Raw genomic sequence first — 15669 nt, forward strand, 5'->3', positions numbered from 1 at the left:
TGCAAAAATGAGTGCCTTTCCACAATGACAAGAAATGCGGCAAATTAGCAAGTCGAAAGAAATTTATTTTCTTAACGCTTCAAAGATCTCTCTGCAAGTTTCTGGCTTAATTTTTCACAAACTTTGTTGTAATGGGTATTGAAGTTCTGTATAGTTGCATCCTGTCGACAGATGAATTAATGTTACCTGTTATAGGATTTCAACACAAAAAAACGGTTCATAATGCATATTCATATCCTGTTTGGTGATTGTAGGTTCCTTTTTCAAGATAAGATTGTAAAACGTATTTGAATTAACCCATGTAATTTATGAAATATAGTTCTGATTCACATAAGTGTACTACTGTACACAAAATTTTTCTCTTCCTTTCTTTCTAGTACACACAGCAATAACAATATACAAGAGAATTTTTTTTTTTTTTTTTTTTTTTTTTTTTTTGGTGCATACGACTATATTCTTGTTACTCGTACAAAAATCCCTCTTGTTGCCATCACCATGCTCTCGCTGCTCAGCTGTCATCATTTGGACGCAAGCATAAAGACCTCTACCAAACTTTATTTGATAATAAACAAACTACGCCGAACAATCTTCGGTCGTATGGATGGATCCTAAGGTTCCCCAACTAATCTAGGATCTTTATCCTTACTTATCCGGGGTAGTGACTATGCCCCCCTTAGACTGCCGTATCCTTAGTTTAACCTGTGACTAAGTCTCAACCCTGTTTGCTTCCCAACCAGCTTCACTCCTGTAACGGGGTTTTTTAGCCTTATCTCCTACTTTAACCCGTCTATAAAATTTGAAGAATGTGTATTATTGGTGATTAATGGCATCAAAGCTGTTCAAAATACCCATAAATAAATTAGTAATATTTCTTATTTCCTCAAATATGGAAGAGCTCACCAAGTTAGTCTCTTGAGAGGCTCTCCAACCGTCAGGTCACCTTCTTGGCAGCCGAAATCCTCAACCAGGAAAAGGTCACAAAGTATGCCATGCAGGATACTTTGTGGCTTGATCTTAAGTTGGGAACCCTGGGAATCCTGTTGCGAACTGAGGATTTCTCCAAGGAACGCACCAGGAAAGCTATGGAAACTTTCCTTCTCTCAGGCACTCGCCCATCAAGTTTTGAACTTACGGGCAGGTCCCGAATGCCGAGATCGCTAGGCAGGCAGGCAGGCTCTCTCTCTCTCTCTCTCTCTCTCTCTCTCTCTCTCTCTCTCTCTCTCTCTCTCTCTCTCTCTCTCTCTCTCCCCCTCTCTCTCCCCCTCTCTCTCTCTCTCTCTCTCTCTCTCTCTCTCTCTCTCTCTCTCTCTCTCTCTCTCTCTCTTTTTTTTTTTTTTTTTTTTGTGTGTGTGGGAGCGGTCGAGTCCTCAAAAGCTAAGAATGGCATCCCCCCCTCTTCTCCACCAGTGGGGGGATGCCTACAAAGTTACTGGGACAGGTGGAAGCAACTTTGAGGCCGAACCCTGGACAATCTACGTGATTCGTTCAGGGTATCGCGCCCCATTCACAACATCTCTCCCTCCCATGATCAGAAATCCAGTGTCAATAGACTCCTTTGCGATGGGATCAGCAAAGGGGCTAGCCCTGTGGGCAGAAGTTCAGACCCTGTTGAAGAAGGCGCTCTCCAGGAGGTCCTCGACGAGTCCCCAGGCTTCTTCACTCGACTTTTTCTTGTGAAAAAGACATCTAGAGGCTGGAGATCCGTCATCAACCTTTCAGCTCTGAACAAGTTGGTCAAGCAAACTTTGTTCAGCATGGAGACAGCAGACACAGTCAGACAAGCGGTAAGACCACAGGACTTCATGTGTACACTCGACCTAAAGGACACCTACTTTCAGATCTCAATCCATTGGTCTTTAAGCAAGTACTTGAGATTCAGCTTAGACAACAAGGAATACCAGTTTAAGGTACTGTGCTTCTGTCTTGCCACAGCGCCTCAAGTCTTCACCTGAGTGTTCGCCCTAGTGTCATCTTGGGCACACAGGATTGGCATCTGTCTCCTCCGTTATCTGGACTACTGGATAATCCTAGCAGACTCGGTGTCAACCCTTCTTCAACACAGAGACAAACTTCTAAGCTTTTGCCAAGATATGGGGATCATGGTAAACCTTGAAAAGTCCTCCCTGCTTGCTACACAGAGATTAGTATACTGTACCTAGGTATGATATTATACACCAGTCTCCACAAAGCCTTCCCATCAGACGACAGGACAATGAAGCTGAGAAAGGTCGTAAGACCCTTTCTCAGATGAGAAGAACTTCCAGCCCAGGTGTAACTACATCTTCTCGGGCACCTGTCATCTCTGACCCGTCTAGTTCCCAACGGTCGCCTCAGGATTTGATTTCTCCAGTGACGACTCAAGTCCCGGTGGAATCAGGTTTTCGACTCCTCGGACATCCTGATCCCAGTGGAACATACGGACCTCGAATGGTGGGTGTCAGATGAGAATCTACGAAAGGGAGTGGATCTTCTCATCCTCCCCCAGATTTAATGCTGTCCTCAGACGCTTAAAAAAAAAAAGGGGTTGCTCCCAAATGCTGCACCACACAATCTCAGGCCTCTGGTCAGAGTCAGAAGAGTACCTCCACATAAATCTCTTAGAGATGAAGGCTGTCTTTCTGGCCCCTTTAACAGTTCCACCAGTTGGTGGCGGGCCACTCAGTGGTGGTGATGAGCGACACCACAGTAGAGGCTTACATCAACAACAGGGAGGTACTTTTTCACAGCCCCTATCCCATCTAGCAGTAGAGATACTGAGATGGGCAGAGATTCACTCGATACCACTATTGGCACGCTTCATTCCAAGCTAAAGGAATGTGCTCGCTGACAATCTGAGCAGAGCGTCTCAGATGGTGAGTACAGAGTGGTCTTTGGGTCATCTAGTAGCCAACCAAGTTCCGACTTTGTGGGATTATCCTACCGTGGATCTCTTCGCAACGGCCCTGAAATTCAGGCTCCCATTGTACTGCTCCCCAGTCCCAGACCCCAGGGCTCTCTGTCAAAATGCCTTCCAACAACGGTGGGACAACATCGACGTTTACACCTTTCCCCCCATTCTATGATTAGGGGGGTACTCAACAAGGCCAGATCATCGATCAACCTCTCAATAATTCATAGCTCCGCTATGGCATGATGCGAAATGGTTTTGGGACCTTCTGCAAGTCCTGACGGAGTCTCCAAGTGAACTCCCTCCACAGCACGATCTACTCAAACAACCATGTTCCAACATTTTTCACGAAGACGTAGCTTCGCTACAACTTCACGCCTGGAAGACTATCCAGCATCTCCTTACTCAGAGGATTTTTGCAACAAGTTGCGAGCAGGATGTCTGGATACATGCGTAAATCATCAGCAGCAGTGTACCAGGCATAGTGGAAATTCTTCTGTGGTTGGTGTCGTGAAGGGGTATTTCTCCTCTCGATGCCACTTTTCCAGTAATAGTGGAGTGCCTCATCTATTTACATGAGGAAATGCGCCTTTCAGACTCGGCGGTTAAAGACCATCGCTAAGCCTTAAGCCTAGCCCTAAGACTCAGCGTAATGGATATTTCCTCATTACTAGAACTTTCCTTACTCATACGGAGTTACGAAATTAACTGTCCTTAGTCTCAAGTTAGACCTCCCCCATGGAACATGGTTCAAGTTCTCAAGTCTCTAAAGAGATCTCCCTATGAACCATTACGCCAGGCAACAGATGCCAAGGAAGTCAGTGAACTGCATGGTCTCATACAACATCACCCATTCAAGGGTATGGGAAGAGGTAACATTCAGCTTCATCCCTGAGTTTGTAGCCAAGACTAAGAATCCAGGACTTGCGAATCGTGATTCGACTCCCGGATTTCAAGTCTCCGCTCTGTAATTGATGACCCTGATCATCTCTTAAACTGTCTAGTTTGAGGTTGTACAGTACCTCAAGAGAACAGCCGCAGCCCGTCCCTGTGTGCCTGCACTTTTCATCAGCACAGGGAGGAACAAGAGGAGGGTCACTAAATACACCATCTCTGCTTGGATTCGCAAGGTCATAGACCATGCCCTGAATCTAGACCCTCCTCCTTCACGTTGCTCCAGAGCTCATGATGTCCTGGCATTCGGGAGAAACTTCTCAGTGACGCAGGTTCTACAGGCTGGGGTGTGGAAACGTCAAAATACGTTCACAGCCCACTACCTGCAAGACGTAACCCACAGGAGGCTCGATACGTTCGCTATCGCCCCTGTGGTGGTTGCACAACAGTTGGTATAAGACCTCAAGGTCCCTATTGGACAAGTAGCAAAATGTTGAGAGCACTTTTACCTGGTTTCAGTTTGCATGAAGGGAAAGGTTTGACTAGCTCTAATTGTTTTCTTCATCCTCCCCTCTCTTGGGAAAAGCAGCATCCTGGATTCTTTGCACAAGCTGACCTCGAACCATTGCAGGTAAACCATGCTTCCTTGTGTACCTAGTATTAAGCTAATACAGTCCTGCTGCGTCCGATACCTTGGCGAGGTGGTATTGGGAAAGTCTTTGTTACAACATTTTTTCTTACAAAGACTCGGAATAACTTTTACGTGGACAGTCATACTTCTAAATATCTCAACACAGCTTGCATAAGTTGCAGACCTTGCATAGCAAGGTTTAGCGAGGTACAGAGACTCCTTATTTTTGGTACAAACCTGTTCAAAATAAGGAGCCCCCAGGTAAAGCCCAAAGCCAGTTTGGCAGGGACGTTCACCCTCCTAATGGGTGAGTCAACCCTAATAAATATTCCAGTTATGGAACAAATGACAAATTCGTAGATTACGGTATTTGTATTTTTCCTAATAATACAAACCTTTAGGTATTTATACAAACCTACCCGCCAGCCCTATCCCCCTTTACGTCCTACCTCCAAGCAAAGTGAGCTAAATCACTGGTGTGTAAGCGGGAGCAATAGCAACCCCCCCACCCCGTTCTTAGCGGAATGGGTAGTTAACCCCCGCTAAAATTTTAATGACTGGTCCTTTCTGCGTTTCTGAAATTGAAACCCCTAATGAATAGCTAATCGTTTGTATCGTTAGGAAAATATAAATCATTTACGAATTGTCATTTCTCGGGTCAGTTAACAGCCAGTTGAGTTATAGGGACTTGTGCTTTCCTACTAAATGTCGAAGGTATGTATTACACAAGGAACAAATCACATATTTTAAACACAAGACTTACCCGGTAGTTATATATATAGCTTACGTACGTCCCGACGTAAACGCAGAAAATTTGAAACTCGCGCTAACCGCCAGTTAGATAGCCAAGTGTACCACCTCTGCACCCTAGCGAGGTATCTGGGAACCATTCCAGTGACCTACATATATTCCCTGCCGATGTGAATTCTACTCCGTCATTACTGATTAGTTTTTTTTTTTTTTTGGTGAAGTACAAATCTTTGGTTATTGACTCAAGCCTGTTATTGATCTCGCTTTGGGTATTTCTTGATTTTGTTTGGATTAGAAGATTTTTGACCTTTGCTTGTCTGAATTCTCTTTAAAATTTCAAAATTACCACCCCCCCTATAACTTTTAGGTTATGTGTGACTAGTGGGTGTAAGACCCGAATGGCTAAAGCCTCTCTTGACCCCCATTCTCTTTGTGTTGCATGTAGAGGTAAAGAGTGTGATTTAGGTGATCGCTGTGATGAATGTGTTTTACTGTCAGAGCATGAATGGGTTGAGTTTGATAGAGACAGACGTAAACTCAAGAGGGATAGATTGAGGCGTAGTTCTTCTCGCTCATCTAGAGATATTTCCTCTTCCCATGTCATTAATCCTATTCCTTCACCTTTAGTGGTACTGTAGATCCCGATCCCACTATTGCAATTGCTAATGAACCATCACTAAAAGATATGTTAGTGGCGATTCAAGCTCTTGGCGCTAAAGTTGAATCTTTGGCTGCGGACAGGACACAGTTGATGTCTTATGTGCAGCAATTAAAAGGTGAAAGTGCAAGTACAGTGGAGGGTGTTCCTGCTCGTGTCTGTAGTCCTCCTAGTCCTAGACCTCTTTCAAGCTCCCCAACCCCTGGGAGAAGGAATGTCGAAAGGCAAAAGGAGACGAGAGGCTTTAACAGACAAGCAGACGTCCCCACGAAAGTACCTGTGGGCGCCTCCCAGGACGTTTGCCCTCACCATTGGTAAGGTGAGGTTAAATGTTTTTCGTTGTCTTCGGATAACTCCTTGCCAAAAAGAGGCTGGAAGCATGCTTCTAGACCTCTAAGGAGGTCTTATGATAAGGCCTATCAACGTCCTGCTAGTTCAAAACCTGGATGTAGTCACTGGGATACTCCAGAGCCATTTGAGAGTCCTCCGATAAGACGTCCTTATAGAACGCTGGACGTTTCCAAGGATCCTTCTATGCAGTCAGGACCAGGATTAACCTCATTCCAAGCTTCCAAGCAGCCTTCAGACTGGTTTTCGCCTTCTAGGCGCTCTGATCCGTTTAGCGATAAGGAGAATGTTGTGATTTCATCACCGATTTCACAACGTTCGGATCCTAACTTTGTCATGCTTCAAGACATGCAAAGCAGGCTCTCGTCCTTTATGCAAACATACCAGCATAACGAAAAATCTCTTATCAGCACACGTGACAGTTTTGGTCGTGATCGAAACAGCGAACTAGGACGTGTTCTCGAACGCCCTCGTAATCGAGGATCTAAGCTTCCTGCTAGCCGCTATGAACGTTCTTTTAGGAAGTGATCGTGATCGTTCTTTTAAGTCCGCAGTCAACAGTTCTTTTATTGAACGTGAACGTTCTTTCAAGAGCAAGGAGTTCTTTCCTTCAGACAGTGTGCTCGAACGTTCTTCAAAGAAAGACGTCGGACGTCCTGTTAAACAGGTTATTGAACGTCCTTGCAAACGTGTTACCGAACTTCCTGTTAAACAGGCTAATGTTCGTTCTTTGGAAAAGTCTTTCGAACGTCCTTCGATACAGGATCCTGGACTTCCTACGATACAGGCTGCCGATCCTCGTTCGGAACAAGCTGCCGAACATCCTTACAAACAGGCTGCCAAACATCCTATAATTCAGGAAGTTTCTCTCTCCGCTAATTATTTTAGTGAATGTCCTTCAGGTCGTGTTTCCGAAAGGATAACAGTTGAACGAGTCGCTGAACAACAAGCGTTTCGTAGTACCGAACGCTTGTCAGGAGTTGACGGCAAGCGTTTTTCAGAATATAATCCTGAACGTCCTATCCTTTATCATATTTCGGATGTTAGTTTGGATTACGATAATGAGGCTCATTCTTTTCAAGACATCGATACAGTTCAAGTACAGGAACTTCTTGTCTCCAATCGAGCTGATCGTCAGCGTTCGGATGAGCCGCAAACGACTCTGCCGCCTGATTCTATCTGCAATGAGCCTATTTCTATTGCTGTTGGCACTCAGGATATTTTTGAAGGAGAAACTGCTCTTAACCCTACTGCTCCCGAAGGAACGTTGCAAGAGAAGGAAGTAGAAGGCCAGCTTTCTCCTATGGAGTTCGATGATGTTTCAGAAGACGAGGACTCAGTTTCTTTCCGTCATTCTGCTGATCTGAAAAAACTAATGAAAGTTTTTACGGAAGAGTTTTCAGACTTTTTTTGTGCTTGTGGCTCCACGTTCACCTCCGTCTGAGTTTACTCTTGGGGAAGCCTCTCAGAAAGCCCGCTTTACTAAGATGGTATTATCACGCTCGTCTAAGAGAGCTCTTAAATTGATGGGTGACTGGTTACAGTCTAAGAAAGCCTTAGGAAAGACGGCTTTTTCCTTTCCTCCGGCTAGACTGGCTTCGAGGTCGGGTATCTGGTACGAGACAGGAGAAGTTCTCGGTTTGGGGATTCCTGCCTCTGCCCAGGGAAATTTCTCAAGCCTCGTAGACGCTCCTCGTTGGTCGGCCATGAGAAAGACCAAGATTTCTTGGTCTACTTCAGAGATGGACCACCTTCTCAAGGGAATTTTTCGAGCATTTGAAGTTTTTAACTTTTTAGACTGGACACTTGGGGCTTTGGGTAAAAAAGTTGAGACTTTTAAAGAGGGGGATACCTCTGCCCTGGTTCATTTGATATCGTGCATGGACAAAGCTTTGAGGGATGGTTCTAACGAACTTGCAGCTCTATTTTCGGCAGGCATTCTTAAGAAAAGAGATCAACTTTGCTCTTTTCTTTCGCCGGGGGTTACTCCCTCCCAGAAGTCCGAGCTTTTGTATGCGCCTCTTTCTCTATTGCTGTTCCCACAAGAAATTATCAGGGAGATTTCTGCAGCCTTAGCTCAAAAGGCTACTCAGGATCTTGTCTCCAAGACAGCTAGAAAGGCTCTTCCTCCCTCATTTACCAGTCGCAAGCCTAAGGAAGAAACTTTTCCCAAGTTTTCCCAGCCCATTCGAGGGAGATCTTCCAATAGGGGTATTTCCAGACCTGATGCTAGAAGGAGTAAGAGAAGAGGCTTCAGAGCAGGGCGAAGCAGAGTCTGACTGCTTTCGCCTTCAGGCAATAGGTACCAGACTACTCAAATTCTGGCAAGAGTGGGAGAAGAGAGGAGCAGATCAGTGGTCTATCCAGATCTTGAAGGAGGGTTACAAGATCCCCTTTCAAGGGAGCCCTCCTTTGGTCTTAGTTCCTGTGGATCTCTCTCCCAGATACAGAGAGGAGGCAAAGAGACAAGCTCTATCAAAGCAATTATCTCTTATGCTAGAAAAGGGGGCCACAGAGAAGGTACAGGATATTTGTTCACTGGGTTTCTACAACCGTCTATTCCTGGTACCCAAGAACTTGGGGGGATGGCGTCCAGTTCTGTACGTGAGTGCGCTGAACAAATTCATCATGAAAACGAAGTTCTCTATGGAGACTTCGAAGTCAGTGCTAGCAGCAGTAGGGAGGGGCGACTGGATGGTCTCATTAGACCTTCAGGACGTCTACTTCCACATTCCTATCCATCCGAGCTTCAGACCCTACCTAAGGTTCGTCTTCATGGGAGATGTCTTCCAATTCAGAGCCCTATGCTTCGGCCTTCGCACAGCACCTCAGATCTTTACGAAGCTCGTGCTGAATGTGGCAGACCCTCCATTCAAGGGGCATAAGAGCCTCCCTATATCTCAACGACTGGCTTCTCAGAGCGCAGTCTTATGATCACTGCCTGAAGGATCTTCAGACAACCTTGGACCTTGCGAAAAAACTGGGTCTCCTTGTAAACAAGGAAAAGTCTCTCTTGGTTCCATCTCAAGAGATTTTATATTTGGGGATGACGATACGGAGTCAGATTTTTCGGGCTTTTCCGTCTCCCTTAAGGATAGAGCAAGCCAAGTTGAAACTAAGATCGTTTCAAAGCAAGAAAGTATGTTCAGCAAGGAAGTGGATGAGTCTTGTAGGAACCCTCTCCTCCTTGGAACAATTTGTTCCACTAGGAAGACTGAATCTTCGTCCTCTCCAGTTCCATCTCAACAACCATTGGGACAAGGAGAGGGACTTAGAAACGATCTCCATTCCTATCACGAACCCCATCAAGGACTGCCTTCGGTGGTGGGAAGAACCAAACAAGTTCCAGGAAGGTCTCGACTTATCAGTAAAGAGCCCAGACCTTGTGTTATGCTCCGACGCCTTGGACACAGGATGGAGAGCAACCCTAAACAAGTTAGAAGTCACGGGACTGTGGTCAGAGATCCAAATATCCTTGCATATAAACCACAAGGAGTTGTTGGCAGTTCTATTAGCTCTCAAAAGTTTCGAGGAATTAGTCACCAACAAAGTGGTTCAGGTCAATGCGGACAACACGACAGCATTGGCGTACATCTCAAAGCAAGGAGGAACACACTCGATATCTCTGTACGAGACGTCAAAGAATCTCCTTGTGTGGGCAAGAGAGAGGAAAGTTATACTTCTGACAAGATTCATTCAAGGGGAGAAAGACGTAATGGCAGACAGCCTCAGCAGATGAGGTCAGATCCTTCCAACAAAGTGGACTCCCAACCTTCATGTGTGCAAGAGCCTGTGGCATCTTTGGGGTCGCCCATGCATAGATCTCTTTGCAACCGCGAAGACAAAGAGGTTAGAGGCGTATTGCTCCCCTTTTCCAGATCCAGAAGCAGTCCACATAGACGCGTTTCTTTTGGACTGGTCCAATCTAGATCTGTACGCCTTCCCACCATACATGATCCTGTACAAAGTAGTACAGAAATTTGTAACATCCGAAGGAACCAGGATGACCCTAGTGGCTCCCTATTGGCCGTCAAGAGAATGGTTCACAGAGGTACTGGAATGGGTGATAGACACTCCAATAATTCTTCCATTAAGAGTAGATCTACTCAGACAACCCCACTTGGAAAGATTCCATCAAAATCTTTACGCTCTTCAGCTGACTGCCTTCAGACTATCGAAAGACTCACTAGATCTAGAGGCTTTTCGAAGGAGGCAGCTCAAGCTATTGCAAGAGCAAGAAGGACTTCGACTATCAAAGTTTATCAATCTAAGTGGCAGGTTTTTAGAGAGTGGTGTAGAATCAACTCTCTTTCCTCATCCAGTACCGCTGTAGCTCAAATTGTGGATTTCCTGCTATAGTATCTTCGAAGGAAGTGCAATTTCTCCTCCTCTACTATTAAAGGCTATAGGAGTATGTTAGCTACTGTTTTTAGGCATAGGAACCTTGACCTTTCTAACAATAAGGATCTACAAAACAACGAAACCAAGATTCTCCAGCCTGGAATTTGGATATTGTTTTGAAGTATCTTATGAGCGACAGGTTTGAGCCACTGGGTTCAACTTCTATGAAAGACCTTACTATAAAGACTTTAGTTTTGGTCAGTCTTGCAACAGCTAAAAGAGTGAGGGAAATTCATGCGTTTAGCAAAAACGCTGGATTTCATAATGGTAAAGCTGTCTGTTCCTTACAATTAGGCTTTCTTGCTAAAAATGAACGCCCTTCTCAGCCTTGGCCCAAAGCATTCGAGATTCCAAATCTTACGGATCTGGTTGGAAAAGAGGTAGAAAGTGTCTTATGCCCAGTAAGAGCTCTGAGATGCTACTTGGATAGAACAAAAGATTTACGAGGCAAGTCTGAATCTTTATGGTGTTCAGTCAAAAAGCCCTCTTTACAGATGTCTAAAAATGCCTTGTCATATTTTGTCAGGCTTTTGAATAAGGAAGCACATATTCATTGTAATGAATCAGACCTTGGACTTTTAAAGGTCAAGAGCGGTGGCAACGTCGGCAGCATTCAGGCAGAACAGATCACTACAAAGCATAATGGACACAACCTTCTGGAAGAGCAAATCTGTGTTCGCATCATATTATTTGAAAGGTGTTCAGACTTGTTAGGAGGACTGTTACACTCTGGGTCCATTCGTAGCAGCGAGTGCAATAGTGAGTGAAGGATCCACCACTATGTTCCCATAATCCCAATAACCTTTTCTTCTCTTGGTTCTTTTAATTGTTTTTTATGGTTGTTTGTGGAGATTGTGTCAGTCTTCCACAATCATTGATTTTGTCAGGTAGTCAAATTTGTTCCTTGAGAGCACCCGGAACTGGTTATTGGAGGAGGTTCTGTCATAATGAGGTTTTGACACCGGTTTGACAATCCCTTCGGGATCTTCAGCCCCCTGGGATTATCGCTGGATCTCATAAGGCTAGCAGACATAATGAGGCAGAGTATCATTGAAGTCAGCTTCCTTATCAGGTACAAACCCTTAAGTTTGTTTTAATTACAGTAACTCCTAAGTAGAATTCCAGATATGCTAGCTGTCTCTAACCCTCCACCAAAGGTGTTAATTAGCTATATATATAACTACCGGGTAAGTCTTGTGTTTAAAAATTATATTTTCATTAATAGAATAAATTTTTTTAACATACTTACCCAGTACAGTAGTTATATATAATTTTAGTCCCACCCTCCTCCCCTCTAAGAGACTAGAGGCATGGAATATATGAGGGTCACTGGAATGGTTCCCAGGTACCTCGCTAGGGTGCAGGGGTGGTACACCTGGCTATCCAACTTGCGGTTGGCACGAGTTTCGAATTTTCTGCCGTTGACGTCGGGGACGTACGTGAGCTATATATATATATATATATATAAATAGCTATATATATAACTACCGGGTAAGTATGTTCAAAAATTTATTTTATTAATGAAAATATAATTTTTTTAATCATTTTGTATTTTTCCTAAGCATACAAACCTGAGACCTTTAATATACTCTGTTCACCTCCACCCCCCCTCATTTCTTAGTTCAAAGGTGAAAGATCGTAGCACCTTCGCTGCCAGCGGTTTTGCACGCTTCCAGTTTAACGGCCATTCCAGCTTTGCTGAAATCTTACTCCTGTTGAAATTCTTGGGTGTGTATGATTAGGTACAATAAAAATTAATTAAAATACTTTTTATTTTTTCTGGAATTTTTTTGAGGTACAGTACTGGTAGTTTGGCCATTGTTGAAGTTAGTTTTTTTTAACTTAAATTTCAGATATCCATCAACTTCTGGAACATCAGTCCTAGGATTACAATATGATGGGGGAGTAATGATTGCTGCTGATTCACTTGGGTCATATGGCTCCCTTGCCAGATTCCGTAACATTAAGAGGCTCTTCAAGGTCACCGACAAGGCAGTACTGGCGTGCTCGGGGGATATTGCCGATTACCAGTTTATCAAGGAAGTTATTGAACAGAAAGTGTGAGTAATAATACATGATACAGTAGTTTACCTTTAAATGTAAATTTTTCCTAGTGCCTTTTGCTTTCAGATCCTATACTTGATTAGTATACAGTACATAATGAGCTGCTGTTCTGTAATTGATGCTGTGTAGGGTTAGGTTTATTTTGTAAACTTCTTTAGATAAATAAAAATATTGATTTTTTTTATAAGTTTGTTCCGTAACTGGAATACAAACCTACGCTATTTATACGGGGTCATTACTTTTAGCGAAGCTCAAAGGACGAGCCATTAAAATTTTACCGAGGGTTAGGTACCCATTACGCTAAGTTAGCTCAATTTGCTTTTGGCTCGGATGGTGTACGGTCGTTGCCGTTCTTCATCCTTCGTCTATCTTTAGACTGCCATTAATGTTTTAGTTTGTGCTTTTTCTTTTATCAGTGTGTGTGTTTGTTGACATCTGCGACCATGCGTATTTGCCCTTGACTCGAAGGTCGGCCCTGCGGAACCTTCATGTCGGCCGTAGACACAAATCGCCACACCATTTGTCCCACATGCAGAGGTCAACAGCGTGATAGTGGTAACAGGTGTAGTGAGTGTCGGGAGTGGTCTGCCTCCCAATGGAAAAATTTTGGGCGATGGCTGAAGAAGTCAAAGCAGGATACTGTATTTATCCTTCGAAGGTTTCTTTGAAGGGGGAAAAACCCAAGACCTCTTCTTCCACCACCAGACTTTCCTCCGAAGCTCTTGCTCGTTTGGTCTCTTCTGGGAGACCGTTTAGTAGCGTAGACCCTTTAATGTATGGCCAACCCCGGTCCTTGAGAGATGGTGTTGATTCCCTCTAGCGAAGCGGCCCACCTCTCCCCCGGGTGAGGCCTTGTCTCTGTCTCCTATTGTACTGGTGTGGTCGTCCTTGGGGCTTCTGGGTCTTCCCTCCAAGGACTCCTTGCTGCGCTTCATCATCCGTGGTGCTAGTGCGCAGCTGTCGTGAACTTCGAAGTTAGATAGTTAGATCCTCTGTTTCTCCTCCTCGGGGGAGTTCACTCATAGAGACTCCTCAGCAAAGGACTTCTGTTTCTAAAGGTCAGCTTGCTGATCCCCCTGGCTCCTAGAGGGCGTCTTCGACTTAGAGTTCGCCCTCCGCTTCGCTTTAAAGGTGGCCCTTCACCATCGGTGAAAAGGCGCCTCTTTGGGTCTTCAGCCTCATCCTTGTAGCCGTCTCCCGCAGAGGAGCCTCCACTTCAGTTGTTTTCCGGCCCTCGACCTTCTCCTAATGACGCTGCAGCTAGTCTTCAGACTTTGGTCCTGGACTCTTTTTGGATCGTTCGCGATCCCCGTCGGTGGATGTTCGCCCTTTCAAAGGGCACATCCCTGTTCCAGTTCAACCTTCACGCCGACCTACTGACGTCCCTTCACCGTTCCTGTCTCCTGTTCACCATGTGCCTGCTCATGCTGCACCTCCTGAGCGTTTAGATGCGCGCCAACACTCTCCAGCATGCCAGCTCCCTTCAGTGCACCAGCACTCACCAGCTTCATGTCAGCGCCCTCCAGCACTTAGCATCATCGTTCGCCAGCGTTTCAGCGCCCTTCGGTGCCTCAGCACTTGCCTGCTCATGAGCACCTTCCAATGCCCCAGCGATCTCCTGATCGCCGGTGCTCTCCAGCGCATTCTCGCCGGTCTAAGGACCAACATTTTCCAGTTTGCTGCCGCACTTTCGCTCGCTAGTGCAACAGCACTCTCCAACTCGTCAGTGCTCTCGTGCGCAGCGCCGTTCTCCTGCACACCCGCACTCTCCAACTCGCAAGCACTCTCTTGTGCACCAGCGCTCTCCTGTGCGTCAGTGATCTCCTGCGCACCAGTGATCTCCTGCGTGCCAGCACTCTCCGGCTCACTAGTGCTCACCTGTGCACCAGCGCTCTCTTGCACAGTGCTGTACTGCGTGCCATTACTCTCCTGCGCACAAACGCTCGCCAGCCTACGGGAACCACTAGTCATTAAGGATGCCCACGACCCACCCCGAGAGGAGCTCTCTGGGGTGGAAGGAGACTTTGCTGCTGGTCCCACTTAAGAGGGGGAGCAGAAAGTCAGAACATGCATTCTGGCTAGTTCTGAGTCTTATAGGGTACTCAACGTGTTTACTGACCCTGAGATATCCCCATGAGAGGGCAAAGACACTCAAAGCACCCTGAGACCAGTGCAGCCTTGCCCTGGTCTCAAGGGCTAAAGGGTGCCCCGGCTATGATTGCCCAACAGTTCTCTGAGCTCTTCTCCTCCCAACGTTCCGGCTCTACCGCCAAGCCCCTCCTACTTCCTCGTGTCCAGCAGAGGAGGTATTTTGAGATCTTGGACGAGCCACGTCTAACTCTCCCTCTCCATCACTCTCTGGAAGAGCTTACCAAGAGTGTCTCCCTAGAGAGGCTCTCCAGCCGTCAGGTCTCGTTCTAGGCATCAGAGATCCTCAACCGGGAGAAGTTCACGACTTATGCCCTGCAGGCTACTTCATGGCTTGATCTTTGGTTGGGAATCCTGGTGCGAACCGAGGATTTCTCCAAGGAACGCACTAGGAAAGCTATGAAAATTTTCCTTCTCTCAGGCACACGCACCATCGAGTTTCTTGCACATTAAGTCTCGAACTTATGGGCAAACACCATTCTGAAACGTCGAGATGTGGTGTCTGAGAGATCCAGCAGCAGATCCCAAATGCCAAGATCGCTAGGCTCAAGAACTCCTCTTTAGAGGGGACCTCACTGTTTGAGCAAGAGGACATGGAACATGCTGCTGAGAGACAGGGGAAGTCCCACCAGGACTCCCTCCTCTATAGGGCTTTGATATCCAAGCCATATAAACCACCAGCTCCTCAGCAGTCCCGTCCAATGAAGATCATGACGGACAAGGCAGCAGGGAAGCAACGGTGTCTAAAAAGCCCTTTCCGACCATAGACAGGAAAGGTACTAAGTTCTCCATGGGAGTAAATTTTGTAGAGGGAGCGGCCAAGGCCGCAAACACTAGGGAAGGCACTCACCCCGCTTATCCATCAGTGGGGGAATGCCTACATAGTTG

General features: G+C 45.8%; 1 protein-coding gene across 2 annotated transcripts in view; it reads left to right on the plus strand.

Annotated features, from left to right (window-relative positions):
* Prosbeta7 (proteasome subunit beta type-4) overlaps positions 1 to 15669 on the plus strand; it is a 66461-nt gene that overhangs the window by 24586 nt on the left and 26206 nt on the right. For both annotated transcript variants that reach the window (XM_068386852.1, XM_068386853.1), the window contains exon 2: positions 12423 to 12629. In XM_068386852.1, coding sequence (XP_068242953.1) covers positions 12423 to 12629 — 207 coding nt within the window. The remainder of the gene's footprint in view (positions 1 to 12422; positions 12630 to 15669) is intronic.

Source organism: Palaemon carinicauda, chromosome 14 (genome assembly GCF_036898095.1).
Source record: "Palaemon carinicauda isolate YSFRI2023 chromosome 14, ASM3689809v2, whole genome shotgun sequence".
NCBI classification, from domain to species: Eukaryota; Metazoa; Arthropoda; class Malacostraca; order Decapoda; family Palaemonidae; genus Palaemon; species Palaemon carinicauda.